Source organism: Haplochromis burtoni, unplaced genomic scaffold (genome assembly GCF_018398535.1).
Source record: "Haplochromis burtoni strain Fernald_Lab_line unplaced genomic scaffold, NCSU_Asbu1 Contig_4, whole genome shotgun sequence".
Lineage (NCBI taxonomy): Eukaryota > Metazoa > Chordata > Actinopteri > Cichliformes > Cichlidae > Haplochromis > Haplochromis burtoni.
In genome coordinates this window covers 64,068-83,962 of record NW_024582365.1, presented here as the reverse complement: position 1 = coordinate 83,962, position 19,895 = coordinate 64,068, and the positions used below count along the sequence as shown (strand labels likewise).

The 19,895-nt window shown below is 39.8% G+C and overlaps 1 protein-coding gene across 3 annotated transcripts in view; it reads right to left on the bottom strand.

Moving 5' to 3' along the window:
- enox2 (ecto-NOX disulfide-thiol exchanger 2) overlaps nt 1–19,895 on the bottom strand; it is a 133,449-nt gene that overhangs the window by 95,226 nt on the left and 18,328 nt on the right. For 2 of the 3 annotated variants that reach the window (XM_042220527.1, XM_005913102.3), the window contains exon 2: nt 108–254. Coding sequence is in view for 2 of the 3 variants with exons in the window: in XM_005913102.3 (XP_005913164.1) it covers nt 108–254 (147 nt within the window). In the remaining variant the exon portion in view is untranslated. Of the gene's footprint in view, nt 1–107; nt 255–13,269; nt 18,866–19,895 lie in introns of those variants that run through there. The other variant, XM_005913101.3, reaches the window with a different exon arrangement.

The following is a 19,895-nucleotide window of genomic DNA, read 5'->3' as shown; positions in this document are numbered from 1 at the left end:
TCTTGCATTTAGAAATTTGACATGGCTGAGGGCAAAATGAGGATTTGAGACCATAGAGCAATCCTGCAGCAGTGGTGCAAAACTTGTGAGGTAGCTGCTGTTAGTACCTGGAGGAAGGCTGGCTCTCTTCCTCTTCTTGCTGTTTTCTGCAGTGTTTTCCAAGGGAGGACAGTCGGTCACCAGCTGTCCGCTGGAACCGTTGAACTGAAGAGGGTCGTTGTTGGCTGCTGGATCAAAAGGCAAAGCGTTGAGTCCTGCAAAACAGACAAAAACAAAATGCCACAATATATTCAATTAATTAACGACTCTTCGTTTATTTAAAATGATGTGAGATAAATGAGATTACAAAAAAGTGGACGACATATATAAAGTGTTTGGGCCTGACACTGCAAAACAAGTTCAACTATCTTCGAGTCACACTGGACTCCAACCGTTTACATGTTAAAAGTTGTAAAATATATTTTTAAATGTAATCAGTTTAGACCATTGCTACAGTCAATAGCAGATGGAATAACACTTAAATTAATTAACCCTAATCAGGCTGATAAAACCCATTCTCATTGGTACAGCAATCTAGAAAGCCAACTGGGCTACACTGATAAATTAGTATTTCTGCTGAGATTCCAATAGCCAAGGTTTATGGTTTTATATTGCTGTTAATTAAAATGTGCTCGCTCTTTAAGAAAACAAAACTAATATGGGATTTTATTTTCTAGGTCTTCGTTTCAGTTGCTCACTTGCAGGCAAAAATAGACAACGATACACTGGATGCCTGACATATGAATCAATATTTTGTGCTTGTCTGGGCAGACGGGCATGTGCAATGCTTCCTTCTCTTCTAATCAAGGTCAGTTTTAACAAGGCCACAACCTAATAGTAAAAATAAGACAGTGTGGTGAAGACAGCTTTTTCCTTAGCATCTTTATTTCGATCATACGAGACAGTAAGAACACTTGAATGAATCTGTATTTATCACTAAATTATTATGAGATTCCTCCCCCCCCCCCAAGTCCTAATGAATGTATCACTTATTCTGCGCTCTTTAAGGGCAGCATTAGTTCATAATTCAGAGCGGGGTCCTGGAGAGACTCCGTCTTAATTCATGAAAAATTCATGACACTTCTTTGTGCTCAGATTTGTTTTCCCTCCATGGCAAAACAGAGCAGAAACCCCACTTTACTGTGGCTCTATTACAGGTCTGAGAGACACTAATCAGTTTGTATCAAACTCAGAAGTAGCTATAGACATTCATTTTTTATTTTTTAAATTGTGCACTGAAACTGTTGTAGCCTTGTTTTTTAGCCCATCAAATACTCAAGACTTCAGGGTGATGCTCTAATGATGCAGCTTTGAAGTAGTGGTTTAATTAAGGCTTATACAGCTAATGAGGTTACTGATACCTTTGTCAACTGTGTCTCAACCTTTCATGGCTATAATCTGTCAACAACAAGATTGACCAGTAGCTTTTATGTGACTAGCAACTGACAAAGAAAAACTGAGATAGATCAAGCCTCACTTTAAAAAGGAGAATACTGCAAACTCCCATTCTGTTACATAAACAATCAGTTAAAAACAAACATACAAACAAACAAAAACAAAAACAAAAAAACCCCAGAAAAAAAAAAAAAAAAACATAGGATAAAGTCTGTTAGAAAGTTAATGCCATGCTTGCAATTCCAGCAATAAAACCTGAAACGAGGCCTTAAAATACTTTAAATCTGTGCATGGGCGATTTCTCAGATTTAGGCATTGGTATTTTCTGCACAGTCGGTCTGAGTAGTGCACGCACGCACAGAACCCTCTTAAGTCAATCTCTATTCAACATCCATCTGTCACGTCTTTAAAGATGACCGTCCAGAGAGCGAAATAAATGCATTCCTCTGCCAATGTTAACTCTGTCACCAATAAACAGCAACAGTTTACATCTGAAGAGATGAGACTTTTAGTCATGCGCTTGTGAGTTCCCAAGCGAAAGGCAAAGAGTAGTTATGGAAAAAGTGAAGCAGCACTGAACACTGACCACTAAGCTTCAGTGGTTACAGTGTTACTGCCGTTCCAGATGAAGGAAAGAGCGTCACTTTAGCTCACAGTGGTGAGCTTCTCCAACAATTTTACAAGATTTGTTCCTAAACGGAAAAAAAGGACTTGAACACAGGCAAATCTGTGGCACTCAAATTGTTGATTTTATTTGATCTAGAGTTCATGACAGAAGGCTCCAAGGACTTAAATTTTATGTTTTTAAACCAAGTTCAGTAACTTATCTGGCTCTTGAATGATACCATTACTCTGGAATTAACTGCAGAGAAAATAATGGACACAATAAATCGGCCTCAATGAAAAAGATTTTGGCTGCAAATCTTCATTTCTAATCACACACTAGAATCTTGTTTTTGAAGTTTAAGCTCTCAAGAGGCCTTTTTCAGAACCAGAAATTGGACAGTTACTCACACCAGAAATGTCTTGGTTTAAATGTGCAGGGTGGGAAGAGAATTTATGAGTAAAGGCGGTGAGTGTGTGAGCTTTGTATACTAACAATGTCTTTCCAGGGTCATCGCCCCTGTCTATACTCCTACTTGAGTCTGTGGGCTGATGAATGGCGTATTTAAGTTTCAACATCTGGCCAGGGCGTGTAGCGATGTCGGGGAGAATCACTCCCCAGAGGGAGAAGAAAATAAATGCCAGGAGGGTGGGAGGAGATGGACAGCAGGGCTGCAGAGTAAACCGAGGAAATGAAACAGAGACTTCGAGCCTCAGAACGGAATACAAAAGAAATATCACAAATGAGTCTGGGCTGCTCGTCCAACAAGAATGAATTAACAACATGCACCATTAATGGTACAGTGAGCCAGGAAAGCACAGGACCATTAGAATGCACAGTGAAAGTCAGTGGCTCATTAAAACACCATTGAACTGCCTTGGAATTGAAACAAGGTAGTGCGTCTACATTGTGAGTTTCTTGGGAGAATGCGAGCCAGTTTCTGCTGATTATTTTAAAGTTGAGCCAGGTCAACAACACAAAAACAAAACATGGAAGTAACCAAGCTGGATCCAAGCAGTTACAACAATAACTGCTCATTAAACTCACACATAATTTACCTCACAATCTATGAAATGTGATCCAAAATCCCACGTTTAGCCTGCTTTACTCATTTTCTTTTAGTACACTGATCAGCTTTGAGATTTTAGACTAATGGTTATACAAATTAAGGAATTTAGGAAATTAGATTAGATAAGACTATTTATTTCACAAATGCCCTATTTTTTAATTTGACACTGTTGAAAACAAGTTGTATCTTACATCTAGTTGTATCACACTTCATAAGTCATTGGGAGCTATGGAAATTGAACCTATGAGCTTTCAAGTACAAGACAGCGCACTGAGCTGTAATGATTTTCTTCCTAACACGTTTGCATAACTCTCTTGTAGCCTTTAATCTAACAAATATCAGCTAATAAACCAATTGGTGGATATGAATAATGCAGAGCATAAGGAAATGTGCATCAGCGCACCACTGCGAGGATGGGCATTAGTGCGGGGACGACCTAAGCAGCGGAGTCTTTAAACTAGAGCAGAGAAAATACAGAGACCATGTAGATTATTGGGCATTCATCCATCTGAACAAGGCAAAGGGCAAGACGGTGGCACATTCCATTAACACAGTCCCAACCTCAGAAATAAATCAGCTTCTCTGACTAATCCACTGCATTACTAAACCCGAACTGTCAACAAAGCGTCTTTCAGCTCCACTGATTTGCATCGGACGTTTAAAGTGGCTGAGCACATTCGCCTATCAGATCAGGTGAAAAACAACTTTTAATCCTGAACATCACAAAAAAAGCCAGAAGAGGAAATGCTGCATAAAGATCTGTGTGTTTTTCTGTCTTGTTGAGATGGAGCAGATTCATGCACTTTAGTCAACGAAACAAGAAAAACACCTTCCCCATACACTGCTTCCGTTTTGCAAGTTTGTGAGCTCACAGTTGGATGCATCCGACAGACCTAATGCTCTAAAAAAAGAAAACATATTCATGATACCCAGCTGTGGTGAGAAGCAAGGGGGAAACCCAGAGCAGTTGCCCCACTGGAAGCAAAACCAAGACTTCTTTCTTATTTTTTTGGCTATTTCAAAAGAACCCAGCTAAGGTGGAATGCCTCCTGGATGGCACATACTGCAGATATTACAGACATTACTCTTAACACCTTGGTGTCATCCCCAGAAGACTTGGTGGAGGCAACTGAGGAGAGGCAGGCTCGGGCAGCTCTATTCAGACAGCCAGCGGTGTACACACTGTAGAGGTTGTCAGTTCATCACAGGACACCAAATGGTCATTTTTTTGGTTTCGTTTTGTTTAAACAAAATTCCAAGTTGGCGTCACAGTTTGGAAAGAGGTCACAGCTACAAGGTCCTGTATGGAAACTGCATGTTCTCCCTATGTCATTGTGAGCTTCACCCCACACTTCAAAGGTATTCATGGGGTTAGGTTAACTGGTGATTCTGAACTAGCTATTAGTGTTGATCCGACTGGCAACCTGTCCAGGATGTACCAAAACGATTGCCCTATAACAGCTGTGATGGGCTCGAGCTCCACTGAAACCACACATTCACATTTAAGAAACCTGGAACACAAATGCAACGTTGCTGGATAACTAAATGATTCTCTATGTCTTTGTTCTTTGCTGGAAAGTTTTTAATGATGGCATTGCATTGTTTGACATTCAACTATTTTAACTGAATATAATAATAAAAACCATTTCTAATAATGCCGTGATATACAGTGAAGCTGCCAGAATGTTAAAGAAACACTGTGAGACAGGTTTGGCCATACTGTCGCCACTAGTTTTTAAAATCAATACACAAAATGCTTTAGCACTATAGTCAACACTATATTGTCTATATTGATGACACACTAGTGAAGCAGACCACGTGCATAATAAGTGCCAGGGTAGAAAAGGTATGAAAGTTTTATAAGAATGGCCTAAGAGTTCAGGCTCCATTACCAAGAGGCAACATAAGCATCGATATAATAATGCAGCCCACAAAGTGACTTTGTGGTAATATTTTGAATCATGCTTCACTGCACTTACTGCAAAGCTGGCAGAGTGTGGGTCAGAGTAATGTGACAGTCACAGGCTATAAGTCTCATTTCTGCTGGCAACTGGCAAGTCTGCAAACAGGATCCCAAATTAACCTTCAGTCACCTGAAAGGGTAGTGATCAGTCACAAGACCTCACTTAGCACTCACTAAAAAGGGTTTGTGCATAGATCAGACACTACAATAAAATGAGATGTTACTCTATTCATATCCCGTCTTGTGTGTCCATCAGGACACATTCTGGCTCTGGACTCGCTGGACACGAGCTCCAAGCTTCCTAAAAAGGCAGCTGACTGAAGATATGAATAAACAAGGTGTCTGACTGATACGGCTTAGCAAAGGATGCAAAGAATGGCAAGCAGCTGTGGTATTCTCAAGAGACCATTAACGAAGCTTTTCACTTCCTGTGTATTTATAGCAAAGACAAAGAGCAGTTAAAACCACAAGCACTTCACACAAAGTGGGAAAAACAAATTATCATTATGTACAACCGTGTTTTCTGACAGAAAATTAATAACCGAGGGTATGTTTCTCACCCTTTCCCCAAAATATTAACAACAAAATATTATTAGTCTGTCGCATACGCAATACACAGTAGTTCATATTTTAAGCGAGCTACGGCAGCAGTCAAAAACAAATTGTCACGTAATCTCCGAGACAAGTTTCCCAAACTCAAGCTTTAATGAAAACTTGGGTTTTGTTTTGGATTCGCACGCCTGAGGGGCCAGTTTTCCTCTGTCAGTTTTCGGTGTTGTGCGCACACATGAGTTGATCACCATGAATACTCTCGAGGTGTTTTAAGTCACGTTCTTGATCAGGAGTGACAGACTTCATCCAGGTAAAACCAGAGGCAATTAAAAGCCATTAAGACAGCAGCCTGGCCTGACGCAGCTTCAGCAACTCAAGGCGGGATGGGAGGAAGTCTGGCAGAAAATTGATTACGGTGAATATGGAGGCCACAGTGACACCGTTACCCAAGGGGGCTTCTACCAACTGGAGATTGTACGTGATGCTGTTATGTACGCCCGTTTCCATGGAGACCTGTCAAATTAAGACAGAAGATCCCCGCTGGGTAATCTATCAGCTTGGTTGTACACAGTCAGTGTGATATGTGCTCTATGGGACCTTACTGTACATTCTAGAAAAGCCCCTTTTTTTACAGCTGAAGCTGACAAAGTTTCAGCATACAGACCTTGTGGTTGCGCGCTACACTTACATTCCCTACAGATTTGGGGGTGTAGTAGCGAGATGCATGACACTTCAACAACATAGCTCAGAAAAAAAGACATTTAAAAGACTTTTTTTGCTAACTAGACAAAAATAAGACTAGTTTAAACTGCCAATGCAGTTTAAAGATGTACGGTAATTTGGCTATAGTGATTATAGCATCCTCCTAAAAAATGATATCTAGGATATTCAGCTTTTTGCATCTTTAAGTAAATGTCAGAGACACCAATCAGGGTTAATATCGTGATAAGTACGTAGAAAGAATTATGTTCTTATGGCTGGGAGTTTAGTAAAGGTCAATGTATTCCCTGATGTTGTGATGACATTTTAAAAAGATGCCAGAATATCTCTTAGTGCATTTATAAACATCACCCATTGCTGCATGCAAAATAAACACTAACAATAAGTTGGCATATGGAGCTCAAACTGTGGCAAAAATGGATCAGGTTATTAGTGTTTAGGGAGGGAAATACATTTACGCGCTTGCCCATATTTGCGGTGCTCACTTGAGCTGTGCTTCAAACAGTCTCAAGTTTGCATTCAAATTGAGGAGTACAAGCTCCCTGTAATAATGTCATGACTATTCATTAAATCAGTAGCAAGTTTATAAAAAAAAAAAAAATCCTCCTCAGACCCCCTCTGTCATTCTCCAAGCCTCAAGGGATTCACTGAAGGTTAATTTATTTAAATCTCCCATCCACTCATCTCTATTCCATTAAACTCACTAAGAATCTTTGGTTTGCAGTCTAATCCGCTTTCTGCTGTCAGAGGCCTATGCCCTTTCTGCAATGCAGTCAGTGCATGCGGTTGTTCGCGTGTGCACTCGTGCATGCGTGTGTGTTAACGAGACAACACAGCAGCTGATAAGGTCACGTTAGCTCACACACATACACACACGCTCATGCATGTGGAATGTCCTTTGAGACCGGTGCATAACATTGGTCAAATAAATCTAAAAAGGCGATGAAGTTAAAATGTAGGTTTCTCCCGAGAGACCCGTTCTTTTCTACTGTCCTCGAGGCCACAAAATGTCTAAGCCCTTACCATCTGTTCGCTCCTTTGAAAGACAGGATACTTTAATGCATGTGGGGCATGGCCACATCAAGCCATCAACAATTAGGCTCCACTACTAAGGATATCTTGGCTATGTAGGCAATTGCTGTATCATTACTACGGCGTGGCATGCATTACGACTGGCACTGGCACTCATATGCTAATGACTTTGGAAACTTTCACCCTTTCCTTAAACAGCCGTCAACGCTATTAGCAGTCTGTCGGAAAACCATCCAGCCTATGGTGATGTGTTTTTGTGTTCCAGAGAGCTGAGTAATGAGACGCTCGCTGGCTCCAACATACTTCAACAATGGCACACGCAGAGCTCTTTGAGTTTGGACACTACTGGCTGAAAACGGTCACCTTTAAAGCATACTTGGCTCAACCCGCTATATGGCCATTCTGTGCCGAGGTCACATCAGGAGATTTGGTTTATTTTCTGAGATCTAAATATTCACAGTGATCTTAACTTGTGCAGTATGAAGAAGTCTGCCAGATCGCTCTCATTAGCAATGCACACTTTGGTTGGTGTCTGCCACCATGTACAGAGAAGATGAATGCTCCTTAATAGCAAGGATTGACTCATTCCTGCAAAGACTATCCCGTCCGTTCTGAAATCTTTGCTGCTCTATAATTTGTTTCAGACCCGAGTATATATTATACTTGCAAGGGAAAGGATAGAAACAGAGGACAGAGGAGATTTATGATGAGCAGCTGCCAGCGCTGACAAAAGCTTTTAAAAGCCGCAAGATGTGTCCTGCTCTCTAGCTTTTTGCCTTTGATTGCACAAGTCCAACTTTTCTCTTTCAGTAGCCTTTGTCCATGTAAAACTATATCACTTTTGCATATTGGAGGAACTGACCATTATCTAGCCTTATTAATAATTAAAAGCTAAGGAGAAAAGAGAATAAATTAGGCACAGGAAATGGAGACTAGGAAGAAATACCAGAGAAAGAGGTCAGAGTTTATTTTAAAATGAAAATCTAAGTAGTTCTGTCATTAAATTCCTGCATTGTTAATGTTATTGTTTGTCGCAAAGCCCCCGAAGAACCAAAGTAAGGCCAGAGATCATCTCTCATACAAAACTCTCTAAAGCTTAGAGACAACCTAGTACTACTTCTACATCTCTCATTCAAGCTCACTCTCTCATTTGAATCATTTTCTGCCTCAATTTTCTGTACTTGCTTGCCTTAAGTAAAAGGGTCACTGGAGTATTTACTGCAATAATTTTCAAAGGAAAGTTTTCAGTTTCATTGAATACTGATGTAACCTAAGGCCATCGTGATGGCTTCCATATAGACAGTATTTCTTACAAAGCGGTTATAATTTGTTTCTTGATTAAATGCACTTGGAGAATAGTAATTAATCTAAGGAGATGGAGCCGATGTCTGTAATAATCCATAAAGATAATGAATAGTGACAAGTTACTGTTTAAAAAAGGCAATACGTTCAAAATACAATGGAAGTTCGGGCCCTGCAGCCAGCAGTACACGAAAATGAGAATCATTAGCCTAAATCAACTTACAACCGTCCTAAAAAATTAGTTTCTTGACTCAGCTGGCGTCACAACTTCAGATTTCTTTGGAAACCATGTTAAGCACATTTTTTGAAAAGCACACCCACACCTCATCAGCACTCTTCAGAACATCCCAGAGGCGGTACTTGGTTTCAAGAAGAGTAGATAAGAAGTCCTATTCCCTTGTGTGTCAATTAATACTTGTAAAAAGTGCTCCACACTTGTTTGTATTGTTTGTCTTGTGCGTGCAGCTTCCCCTCTCTTCCCTCTCTGAAATGACAAAATGAGTGCAACTGAATCGGTGTCCAACTGCATCAGACCCCCTGAGTGACAATTCAAGTGAGATCTGTCTAGCTCCAGAACAGCCCATTTTCAAAAGACAATTCTTTGCCTTTGATGCTATTTTGGGACGTAGCTACCGTACAGGTCTGAAGAGGAGAATTACCAGATGGCTACTTGTCATTCTCCAGGAGTCGGAGCTTTAAATGCTGGTCCAGCTTGCTCTCATCCTCAGAGCGGGGACTAATGCTGATCACGATCCAGTAGGACACACATTCTGCCGTTTTATAACCGCTGATTAGAAGCAATAGTAATTTTTACTTTCAGCTGTTACAACTGCCACCAAAAGACATAGCAGTCTGAGTCCTAGTTCAAAAACTCAACAGCTGGGAATTTCTTATTGCAGATCTACTGAGCCATGGTATGCCATGACATACTGCTAAATGATTTCACTTGCCACACCCCCTATGTAAAGATAATCCAGTAGTAACCATCTGAAAAGCATCTAGTGCAAGTAAATCTAAACCATAACCACAATATCACGTTAACGTAATCTGAATTTAAACTATGGCTTACAAGAACTCGAGTTTTATTTTTGTAGCTCTGGGAAACTGTTCCATTTAATATGAATACGGACAAAAATAGTTGTTCTGATCTATGACGGTAGCGACATTACTAAAAATAGGTTTGAAGGTGTCAGAAAAAAAGAAAAGGCAAAGTCATCTGACGATATGTAGAAATAAAAAAAAAAAAAAGTGTCTTTTTTCCCCATTTACAAATGACTTCGTGGGAACACTGTGTGAATGTCAGTCCCATTATGCCCATTTCTGTGGTTGTGGTGTCTTGAATCTCCCTGTCATACCAGGCTTTCTGCCTTTGTGTCCCTTCAGTACAGCATGAAACTTTTTTTGGGCTTCAAATGTGGTTCAATGACCTTTTGTACAAACTAATTTGCTGAAAACCGTTAGCAACACTTCGTTGTATAATTTCACTGTAATATTTTGCCACCATTTTGAAAAAAAAAAAATCTATCTATCGATCGATCGATCGAGAGATTTGAGCCATTCCTCATTTCTTTAGTTTTGCTAAAGGGAAAAAGCTCTAGAGAAACAACAAGTTTTGAGGCAAGCTTTCTTGTAACCTCCAGGAACAGTTCTCCAGGATTCCCGAAGGATTGGGGAGGCCAATCCATGACTGACGGCGTTCCATTGTGTGTTCTTCTATTCAGGTATGCTTCTACTTCACTGGCAGTGTGTTTGGGATCATCGTCATGCTGCAAAAATGAAGCCAATTCAATGTTTCTTAGATGGTATTGCACGGTAGATCAAAATCTGATGTACTTTTCTGTGTTCCTAATTCAATCAATCTTGACAAAATCCCCAACACTGCAGGTCCTCTATGTTTTACAGATAGCTGTGGATGCTTACCGTCTACTTCTCCCTTGAACTTCTCCGTACATTTTAACAGCGATATGCTAAGAATATAACAGAAGTGTTTGGATTCATCGCTCTATAAGACCTGTTACCACCGATTTCAGTCCAAATGTGTAATTTGACATACTTCTGCCTGGTTCTTTTTGTTGCATCCTTCTTGACAGCCACCTTTCCACCGAGGCCATTTCTGATGAGGCTTCAGGGAACTGTGGATTTGTCAACTGAAGAGCCAGACGCCTCTGTTCATTCCTGCATCAGGTCTTTGCTGGGTTTTTTTCCCCATTTCTTAAGGATATGATTTTCAGATACTTTCATCTGCAGTAGAGAAGTCCCTTTTTTTTAAGGTCTGCCACTTCTATGCTCAACTTGTCCAGTTTCTGATTATTTTTAAGGACACACTACACACCAATGCCAGATAAGCCATTTTTTTGGCTAGTAACTCTTTGGGAATCACCTTGTTGGTGCAAATATACCGTTATATAGTCGTTAAGCTGTTTATCTGACATTTTCCATTGACTGGATGGGAACAAATTATCAGTTTTTTCCTGGTAGAAAAAAAATTCTTCTGAAAAATGGTCTCAAAATGAGTGAAAAAAAAACAAAAGGTGTGTGTTTTGTTTGCCAACAATATTACAGATTCAAAGTCAACACCAGGATTCACAGCAGAGCAAATACATACATAAATAAAATGCTATGATACTGCACATTTAAGTCATCCGCACAGTCTGGAATTTTTGTGCTGTTTTATCCTTACTCAGTACAGACGTTCTAACATTTGGAGCTGTGAATGCAAAAATAACCAAAACAGTATTTAGTCACACATGAGAGTGCTAATGGACCCTGTGGCAGAAAATGTCAGCACTCATTGTCTGAAGTCTCTTGTTGTTTTGTCACTGGCAAATGCGAGAGAAGGTGTTTGTGGAAAAGAGGGTTTTAGCGTGCCAGAAGGAATTATTCAGTGGAGCAAGAGAAACCTCATTCTGAAATGACCAGGGAACAAGTCAGGGAGAATCTCTTCCAAATGCTGCCACGCTGATGTTTGAGGCACAAATAAAGAAAACAGCTGAAGTAGGGCACAAGAGCGCAAAACATCTTTGTTTTAATTTGGGGAGGCTGGGAGCTGTCGGGGTCACAATGGGTTGCACTCAGTCAAGTAAACACCCACTTAGGAACTCTGTGAGTTATTTGATTTATTCAAATGCCTTGGGTTTCCACTGATGCATGCTAAAGATAAGCTCTGACTCATTTAAAAAGAGAGAAACACTGTGACAAAGGCCAAAGTGAATCATCTTTTTAATGTGACCCCTGGTGCAAACTTCACTAACAAAATATGCCACCGCAGGAAGAATAGTAAGCACAAAGTTTTGTTGGAGATGGAAAGAGTACACCATTAGCTAGTGTTTTTCAGAAAGGATGTATACACCCTTTTATAAAAATGCTGGAAATAAGATAGATGATGGAATAAAGCCAATTTTACAGTAGTAACAGGTTTAATGTTGACGGCACTGCTAAATACTCAGCTGATGAGGACACTTTGTTGCCATCTGTCTTTACAAGAGGGGGGTAAATGTGTCGCTTTGGCCAGCTGTAGCTGAGTGTGATAGTGGATGGCAGGCAAACTATTTGTATTACCAAGCCAGTTTGAGCAAAATCCACAATAATCCATAATGTTGGTATTTTAGCTACTAAACAATTTCTCAGGTTACTGGGCAGTTTTTGAATGTAGGGATTTGTCATTCACAACTTGAGATATGCTTATTCCTTAGGACTCCACATACCCCATAAATTACATTATTATCATGAACTTGATTACCATAAACCTTATAGTAATCAAGTTTAAATAGTGACACAACAGTCTATAGATCTCTAGGCTACAGAAGAAACTGTGTCGCTACCCACTGATGTTTGATCGGAGCTTTACTTTGTCAGATGTTTCTACTCATTGCTCATCTCCCTGGCCAACAAGTGGCTGGCATCTTTGCGCACAAGCCAAAACTTCTTTAAGAAATATTCCTTAAGTAGTTGTTGTAAAAACTGCCTGTAAATAAACCATGCTATCTGTTCATTTTCTCCCCGAGAGTATCAGCTCACCTTCCTTTCATGCACTTTGCAAATATAAAAACTTCACAACAAGTAAATCCTGTATTCTATGTAATTTAAGTTTACCAATGGAGAAAAAAATGAGAAAAAACTATTGAGAGTATCAGCTTCAAAAAGTCTGCTTCATAAACTGTTCATTGCCAAAAACATGTATACATGATTCAGTTACAGTGAGCTGTCTGCCACACTTTTTTCTTTCATATGTTGAGTCAGTCGCTCTGATTTTTCTAACAGTACTTATGGGAAATGTGTAAACAATGCAGCTGAGGTCCATGCTCCGTCACACTCACCAGTCACTTTATGAGCTGCAACTGAGAAATCTGGAGGAATCAAAGGCTCTGCTTTGTTTGGACTTTTTCATCTTTTTTTTTTTTTTAAACTGTCAAAACAGATGTTGTAAATGTGGATTATAAGCATGATTGTTCACCAGGTTAAACACCATGAACTTTCTTAATTTCTAATGTGAAACAAATAAATAAGATTTCATTGAAAATTTCAAATGAAAAACAAATACATTGTAGTTAGGCCCAGACTATGGGTGTGTTTTTGCTCTAAAGCTTGGCTTACCAGGATAATCGCCTATGCCTGCCGGCTTGCAGCCTCCACCATAAACTGCCGGGTGCATCACAGTCCTTGGCAGCAGCAGATTTGCATGCCTCGGAGACCTGCACAGCAGCTACAGGGCGAGCAATGGCGAACCAAAGCCAACAATCAACTGACACCTTGTTCATGGACAACCAAAAGCAGACCAGGTGACAAGCTGCAAGCCAATCAATCAATCAGCTTTATTTGCCACATGCAGGTCGCCCTGCAGTGGAATGGACCCGCCCCCCGACCTTACACACACAACACAGACATCACATGGGGATACAGGTTGGAGATCGGTAACATTACAGAAAACCACTGAAATGTACACGACAATGGGAAAGTACAAAGTACACCACTGACAGTCATTCTACAGGTTAATTACAGGAACTTTTCAGACTTTTACTTCTTATAGATGCCTTTGGCCAACAGGAGCTTTCGTCCCCTGATGTTAACTCAAGCTAAACTGCGAGTAGACGACAGTTCAGATTAATTAGTTTTATTCAGGTCCTCTTATACTATATTGCACTATATTTCACAAGTGTACCAAATAAGGTAGGTGGGAGTCTCTGCTGCACACAGACACAAACTTCCATGGCTCATCTCTAATTTCTCTTCTAATTCTGACCTAGTGCAGGAGGCGATTCATAAAAATGTTTCACAGCAGCCTTTAGAGCCTGGATAGCCTTCTGCTGACCTCTGAAGTCAGCTGTACATTCCCAGCTGTTTGCACATTCAAACCATCTCTCAGGGACCAGCTTGCTTTCGATAATTTGACGGATAAACTGAATGACAATATTGCAAATATCCTTCCAGTATTTTTCCTTTTTTGCAGTGGCTGAGCCTCCCTAATGAATAATACAGATATGGGACAGGAAATGACCTTTGCAGACAGTAAAAGCGATAGCCATAGAGGAGATCAGGCAAAGGCAATTAGGGGTTTATAGATCACATTTATGCAACTATAGATGAGGCAACGAAGCCTAACAGAGAGCCTGTCAACCACTATAATGAATAAAGATTCCCACTTCCATCTAAAACATACAGTGCATCCATTAACAAATCTAATACACTGAACATATGCCTTAGATTATGTTAATGACAGTTAAAGTTCCATAAAATAAAGCAGAAAACCCCTCCCCCTCAACTGGGAGACTTGATTTTAGCATTCATGCATATGTTATTTTGACATGTACCAACATCTGGCAAAAGCAGATCAAGGCACCTTGCCACACCTCAAAACTGCTCTGGAACAGCCTGCAGAAAAGCCCAAGGCACTGACCTCTTCTCCAAATTCCCCAGATCCCAATCTGATTAAGCATCCACGGGTTGCGGCGGAACAAGCCTGATCCACTGGGACCTCACCCAGGAAGGATCCTCTGGGTGCCTGAGCTGCTTTAGTGGCACAAAGCGGACTGAAAGAGTATTTAGCAGGTGGGTTTAAATTTGTGAATAATACCTTTGTTTTCATCAAAGATAAACTTGCCAGGCTGCCACAGAACATTACTCGTGTGCTGTGCAGAATGCATTATCATCGAAATAGAAGAGGAGAAGCCTGATTTTAACTGGAGTGATTCAGTGATTTCAGACTTTCAATCAATTGCAATCTCCTTCTCAATCAATAGAGGACTCGTGTAAGTGAAGAAGCAGTTGCACGGTTCTGTCTACACCCAGTACTGTGTTTTATTTTCTTTCCATCTCTGATGCTTTTCTGTGTAATTCATGAATTATACATATTTGACACCAAGATGAACCCAAGTAGCTTTCTTCTCAATACATTCAATATGGCATTGATGTAAAATCAATGTATTATCATATATTAATAGGGCTGGGTTGTAGTTCTAATTCCATGCAGGCACAACTGTTTCTTTTTCTGCTTTTCTTTTAATTCAAAGTCACACGAACAACAATGTCTATCTTGGGATAAATATTTATCTGCCATGATGAGGAAGGTACTTTTCATCATACAAAATAATAGCCATACACTTAGACTATTACACTTTAACCAGAATTTTTATACACGGCACTACATGCACGGGATTTGAAGTAAATGGGTTTGATAGGTTTGTTTAGTTTATAAACAGGGCTGCTGAGAAGGATGATTACTGAGGGGAAATTAGCATTGCTTGTTTTTAATGTGGAACATTAAATTACCTCAGGCATTCAAACAGGTGCAGTCTGAACTTATTGGGAAGAAGGCTCTAGATTTTAAAACTTGAATAGTAAATGGATTTTAGGGGATAGACAAGATAATCTACTTATGCACCAATGATTTGTGGAAGAATTACAGACAGATTAGCAAAGACTTTTCATTATATAGAACCTGTCTTAGTGAAACCCCAACATGGACAGACCTCTAAATACCTCAAAGCCTCCTAATATCAACACCGTCCCAGAGCAGCCGTCCCAGAGCTATTTCTGGATTCTGATGGACTAGAGCTGAACTCTGTCTGCATAAGAACCAGTTCCATACCATTGGTCTGAATTCCTCAGAGGTCCACGCTAAGTATTAATAAATGCGGGCACTGAGAGACTTTAAGAAATATAATGATTTCAATGATATGTTATCATCTTACGGCACCTTGCGCTTCTCAATAAAGGTGATTTTCAGCAGGCTGCATTTTGTTGCCTGCTTTACATCTGTGAAAGGCAATTATCCCCAAGTCCGTGTTGCATTTGGCAACTACTAAAGATAACTTAAAAGTAGCGCATATGGTTTTATCAGGTCACTCCAGAATACACTGATGGCATCTGGAGTTTGCAGATGCATGATGAAGCCATCAATCTTCAACAGTGACTGACCAGCAACTGCAAGAGACACACAGCTTCTTTATTCCTGTCCTCTAGGTTCCCAATGATTTTTTTCCCCTGTCCTGTCGGAGTCATGTAATGAATAGTGAAACTGACTCCCATCCAGCGGGAATCCCACAGGAATCCCATAATGCACAGGATCTCCCCCCAAAAATGTCAGCTTCTAATCTCCATACTGTTCTGTTTACCTTTAAGCAGCTCCTGGGGATTAAGTTCTCTGCTAGATCCACATTAATGAGAATTTGTGTGACACGTCACTCATACAGAGAAGCCCACTTCACCAGCGCTCCCCACCTTGTTCTCACCCATGAATCCCCAATTCAAAATTAATTTGCAGTTAGAAAGGCATTTTCTCGAGTGCTGCTGAGGAGGCGTCTCTATCAGCCCGTTCTTTTGGTGGTGGTGTTAGCTAATGAGGGCCTGGTCAGGAAGCCAAAGCTGACAGCTCGGCTCTTTAAAAGCCTTTGTCAAAATATTGCTTCAGGGGAGACTTGAGCAGCTAGTTGCCCACAGGAACACTTCCACCATGGGCATAGCTCTTATTTCCTCACAGCTCTGTTTACCTGCAGGCTACATGTCCACCTCCTGTGCATCACAGGGCATACTCAGTCCAACATTTGTCAATAACAGGAAGTGAATACAGATTAAATGTGGAAATATCCAGGGACACGGAGACCAGCACTAAGTTAAATCTAACTAATGAATGAAATAAAATTAAGTTTAAAAAAAATTTTCCAATTCAGATTTTCAGTTTGTTTATCTTGTGCGCCTGCATGGCGACGCATGTATCTGAGTCATAGAAAAAATGTGTCACCTAATTACGACCATGAATAAACAAACAGAAATGAATATGACGTCAAGTTTGGAAACAAATTTGCTCTCACAACATACGCAAAACCACCGCTCTACAGATCAAGGTTACGTGCCAAGTAATGCAGTGATTTGCCAGGAAAAAAAAGAAAGCAGAAGACCTCTTGCTTGGCAATTCACATACCTGTTGAGTAGTCATTTTTGCTGCCACTTGTGAATGCAGATAAACAAAGCAAATAAATGGCGAAATCACAGCCTAACCAGCTGATGGTTTCGCGATTACATTTCAGCAAATCCAGTATATAAAGTTTTGTTCTTTGGCTACAGATTCTTGGAATTTATATGAACACATTCGTTTCTACACAGTTCAGAAATCAAACTACTAAAGGGCAGCCTGTAAAGACAATGCTCAGTAATATTTTAAATAGCTTTTACTGTGAACAAAAACTAAGATCAAAATCCATAAATATTTCTTTCTTAACTGATCGGCTATAGCCATCTTCAGTAACCAGACCTATTTGTGTTCACAACAACACATAAATGAGCAACACTGTGCACTGGTAACACACCAATCTCATATACATGACTTACTTAAAATGCATATTAACCCGTAGCTGAAAATAGTCCAAGAAATGCATTACTTCTGAATGATACTTGCTTCTCCCATCTCTGCTTTATTATTAGACTTAATTTATTGACAGTTAGAAATGCTGATACTGATCCATTTATCACTCCTTGTGTGGTGCTAATGAAAAGAATCAGAGTAAAGTAAGTAGAAGTTGCAGTTAAAGAAAAAAGAAACTAACTGAAAAACAAAAAACAGAACAGTTGGGATAAAGTTATCAAAATTTGCACCTAAATTGAAACCAAATACTAGCCCCAATACTATAGTACAGTAAATAAATAAATACTTTGACTTTGTACAAGTATTATTTCCTTCTTCGGTTGCAGATAAATATTTCAGAATCACTGCATCAAGATGTGGACAACATCTTGTCATATGGTGAGTTGCTCTGATTCTCTCCCCTGGGAAGAACCAACTGGCTTGAGGCTGAGTGCCACAGTGAAGTCACAAACCATAGCTTTTAACATGTGCAATAAACTATAAATAAACTTTAAGCACTCCACTCATGATCCATATAATATGTGGGTAAAACAAACAACACTGATAAAGTCTGACACCAAAGATGAAGGAGAAGTCTTGGCTGAAAATATCCCTGTCTATGCCATGCTGCCACACTATCATTTGTCATTAGATGTCTGGACAGATACCAAGTCTCGATATCCTCGTCCACCAAAGCGATGACACCATGGCCAAGCTCTGAATAAAGAAACATGGAGTAAGTTGAGCAAACAAGATGAATCCCTTCCATTAACAGAAGGACTGTGGGCACTCCTGCCATTCCACCATTAATTATCTGGTCTTATGGGAAGATTAGGGTAGAGAAACTAAGCCAGCAGCCAGACTCCACTGAGTGGGCCTCCCCTGTTTAATTACCAAAACGGCACAAACAAATGAAGCCCCATAGATCTTGCAAGAGGATAGCACTGGAGGCTATGATTTGGCTGAGCCTGGCTCCACTCCTGTGTTTTCTTTGTTCTTCTCTGACTCTCTTTGTGCCATCTATCCATCCATCACTCATCAGAGCATGCAGACTGGAGACTGTAGTTGCACTGTTATTAATGGCTAAAATGATGAAAGAGGAAAAAAGGAGAGAATACGGTGTGACAAGCGAGAGGTGGCAATGACAGACTATTTAAAACTATAAGAAAAATGTGCAAGTCGTTACCGAACTTCAGTTCCATCACGAAAATACTAAACAGTGGTCTTGCTCTTAGCAGACCCTCCTCAGACCCTCCTATACTTAAGAGCCCAAGAAATAATTAAACCTATTCCTAGACTCTAAACTTTGATCATTAGAAATTTTCACTGAACTTTTCTCAGTCTGGGACAAGGTTTAATTTCTGTATGTTTTATCTCTTATCTTCTATTTTTATCATTGTGTATATTTCCAGTTTTTATCTGTTGTACAGTGTCCTTGGGTGCTTTGAAAGGCGCTATTTAAATAAAATGTATTATTATTATTATTATTATTATTATTAATCCACGCCTGTGAAACTTGTGGTATATATTTTACGCTTTCATCAAAAGAGAAAGAACTTTATACACCTTTTTATTATTGTAGTATCCGTTAAGGTCAGCTGAAACTCTGGGTCAAGAACCAGAACATAATTTTGTCTTCTTACTCTTGATAGACGCATTGCATGAACTGACCTTTTCTTCAAGTATGGAATAAAAATTCAGTTCATTGGACAAAAATGACAAACTTTGCATTTTTTATTTTTATTACTTCTTTGCATTTAATTAACAATATATTGTTACAGTAACAAATAGTGAATAGAATTATTTGCTACATCCTCACACATAGTGACTTAATAGTCATTTTATTTCCATTCTGTAAATCTTCAATCTCTGAATGCAAACGCAAACAGGCGATTGACACGCTGTGCTCTCGATTCCAACAGTACACATTTCGATACAGACAGAGCAAACACACCAACAAAGCGCCCAAGTATGTGTGCGCAGTCACGCATTCAGCTGTCCTCACCATTCTTAGTGCTGACAACTTCATTCCAGCAGTGATTTGAAAGTGCAATTGTGTGTCGACTGGCAAGTAAAGATGAGCGCCGTGTCTCAAAGTTCCCGCAAACAATATTTTCTGTTTCTATGCAACAGAGTGTGACAAGCATGACAGTTTGCAACAGTGAAATAGCCACAAAATAATGTGAAATTCTGAGTAGGAATAGTAAAGGAGAGTCAAAACATTGTAATGTCAAAGTTAACATGTCACTAACACAAAACATACTTTAGTACTAATGTACTTACAAAAGTAAGCGTTTTTAAACTGTATCATCCTTCAGAGATTAGACTTCAGCACTTTTCCTTAATTAACTAGAGCCGGACAAGTTTTTCTACACTGCAGAAT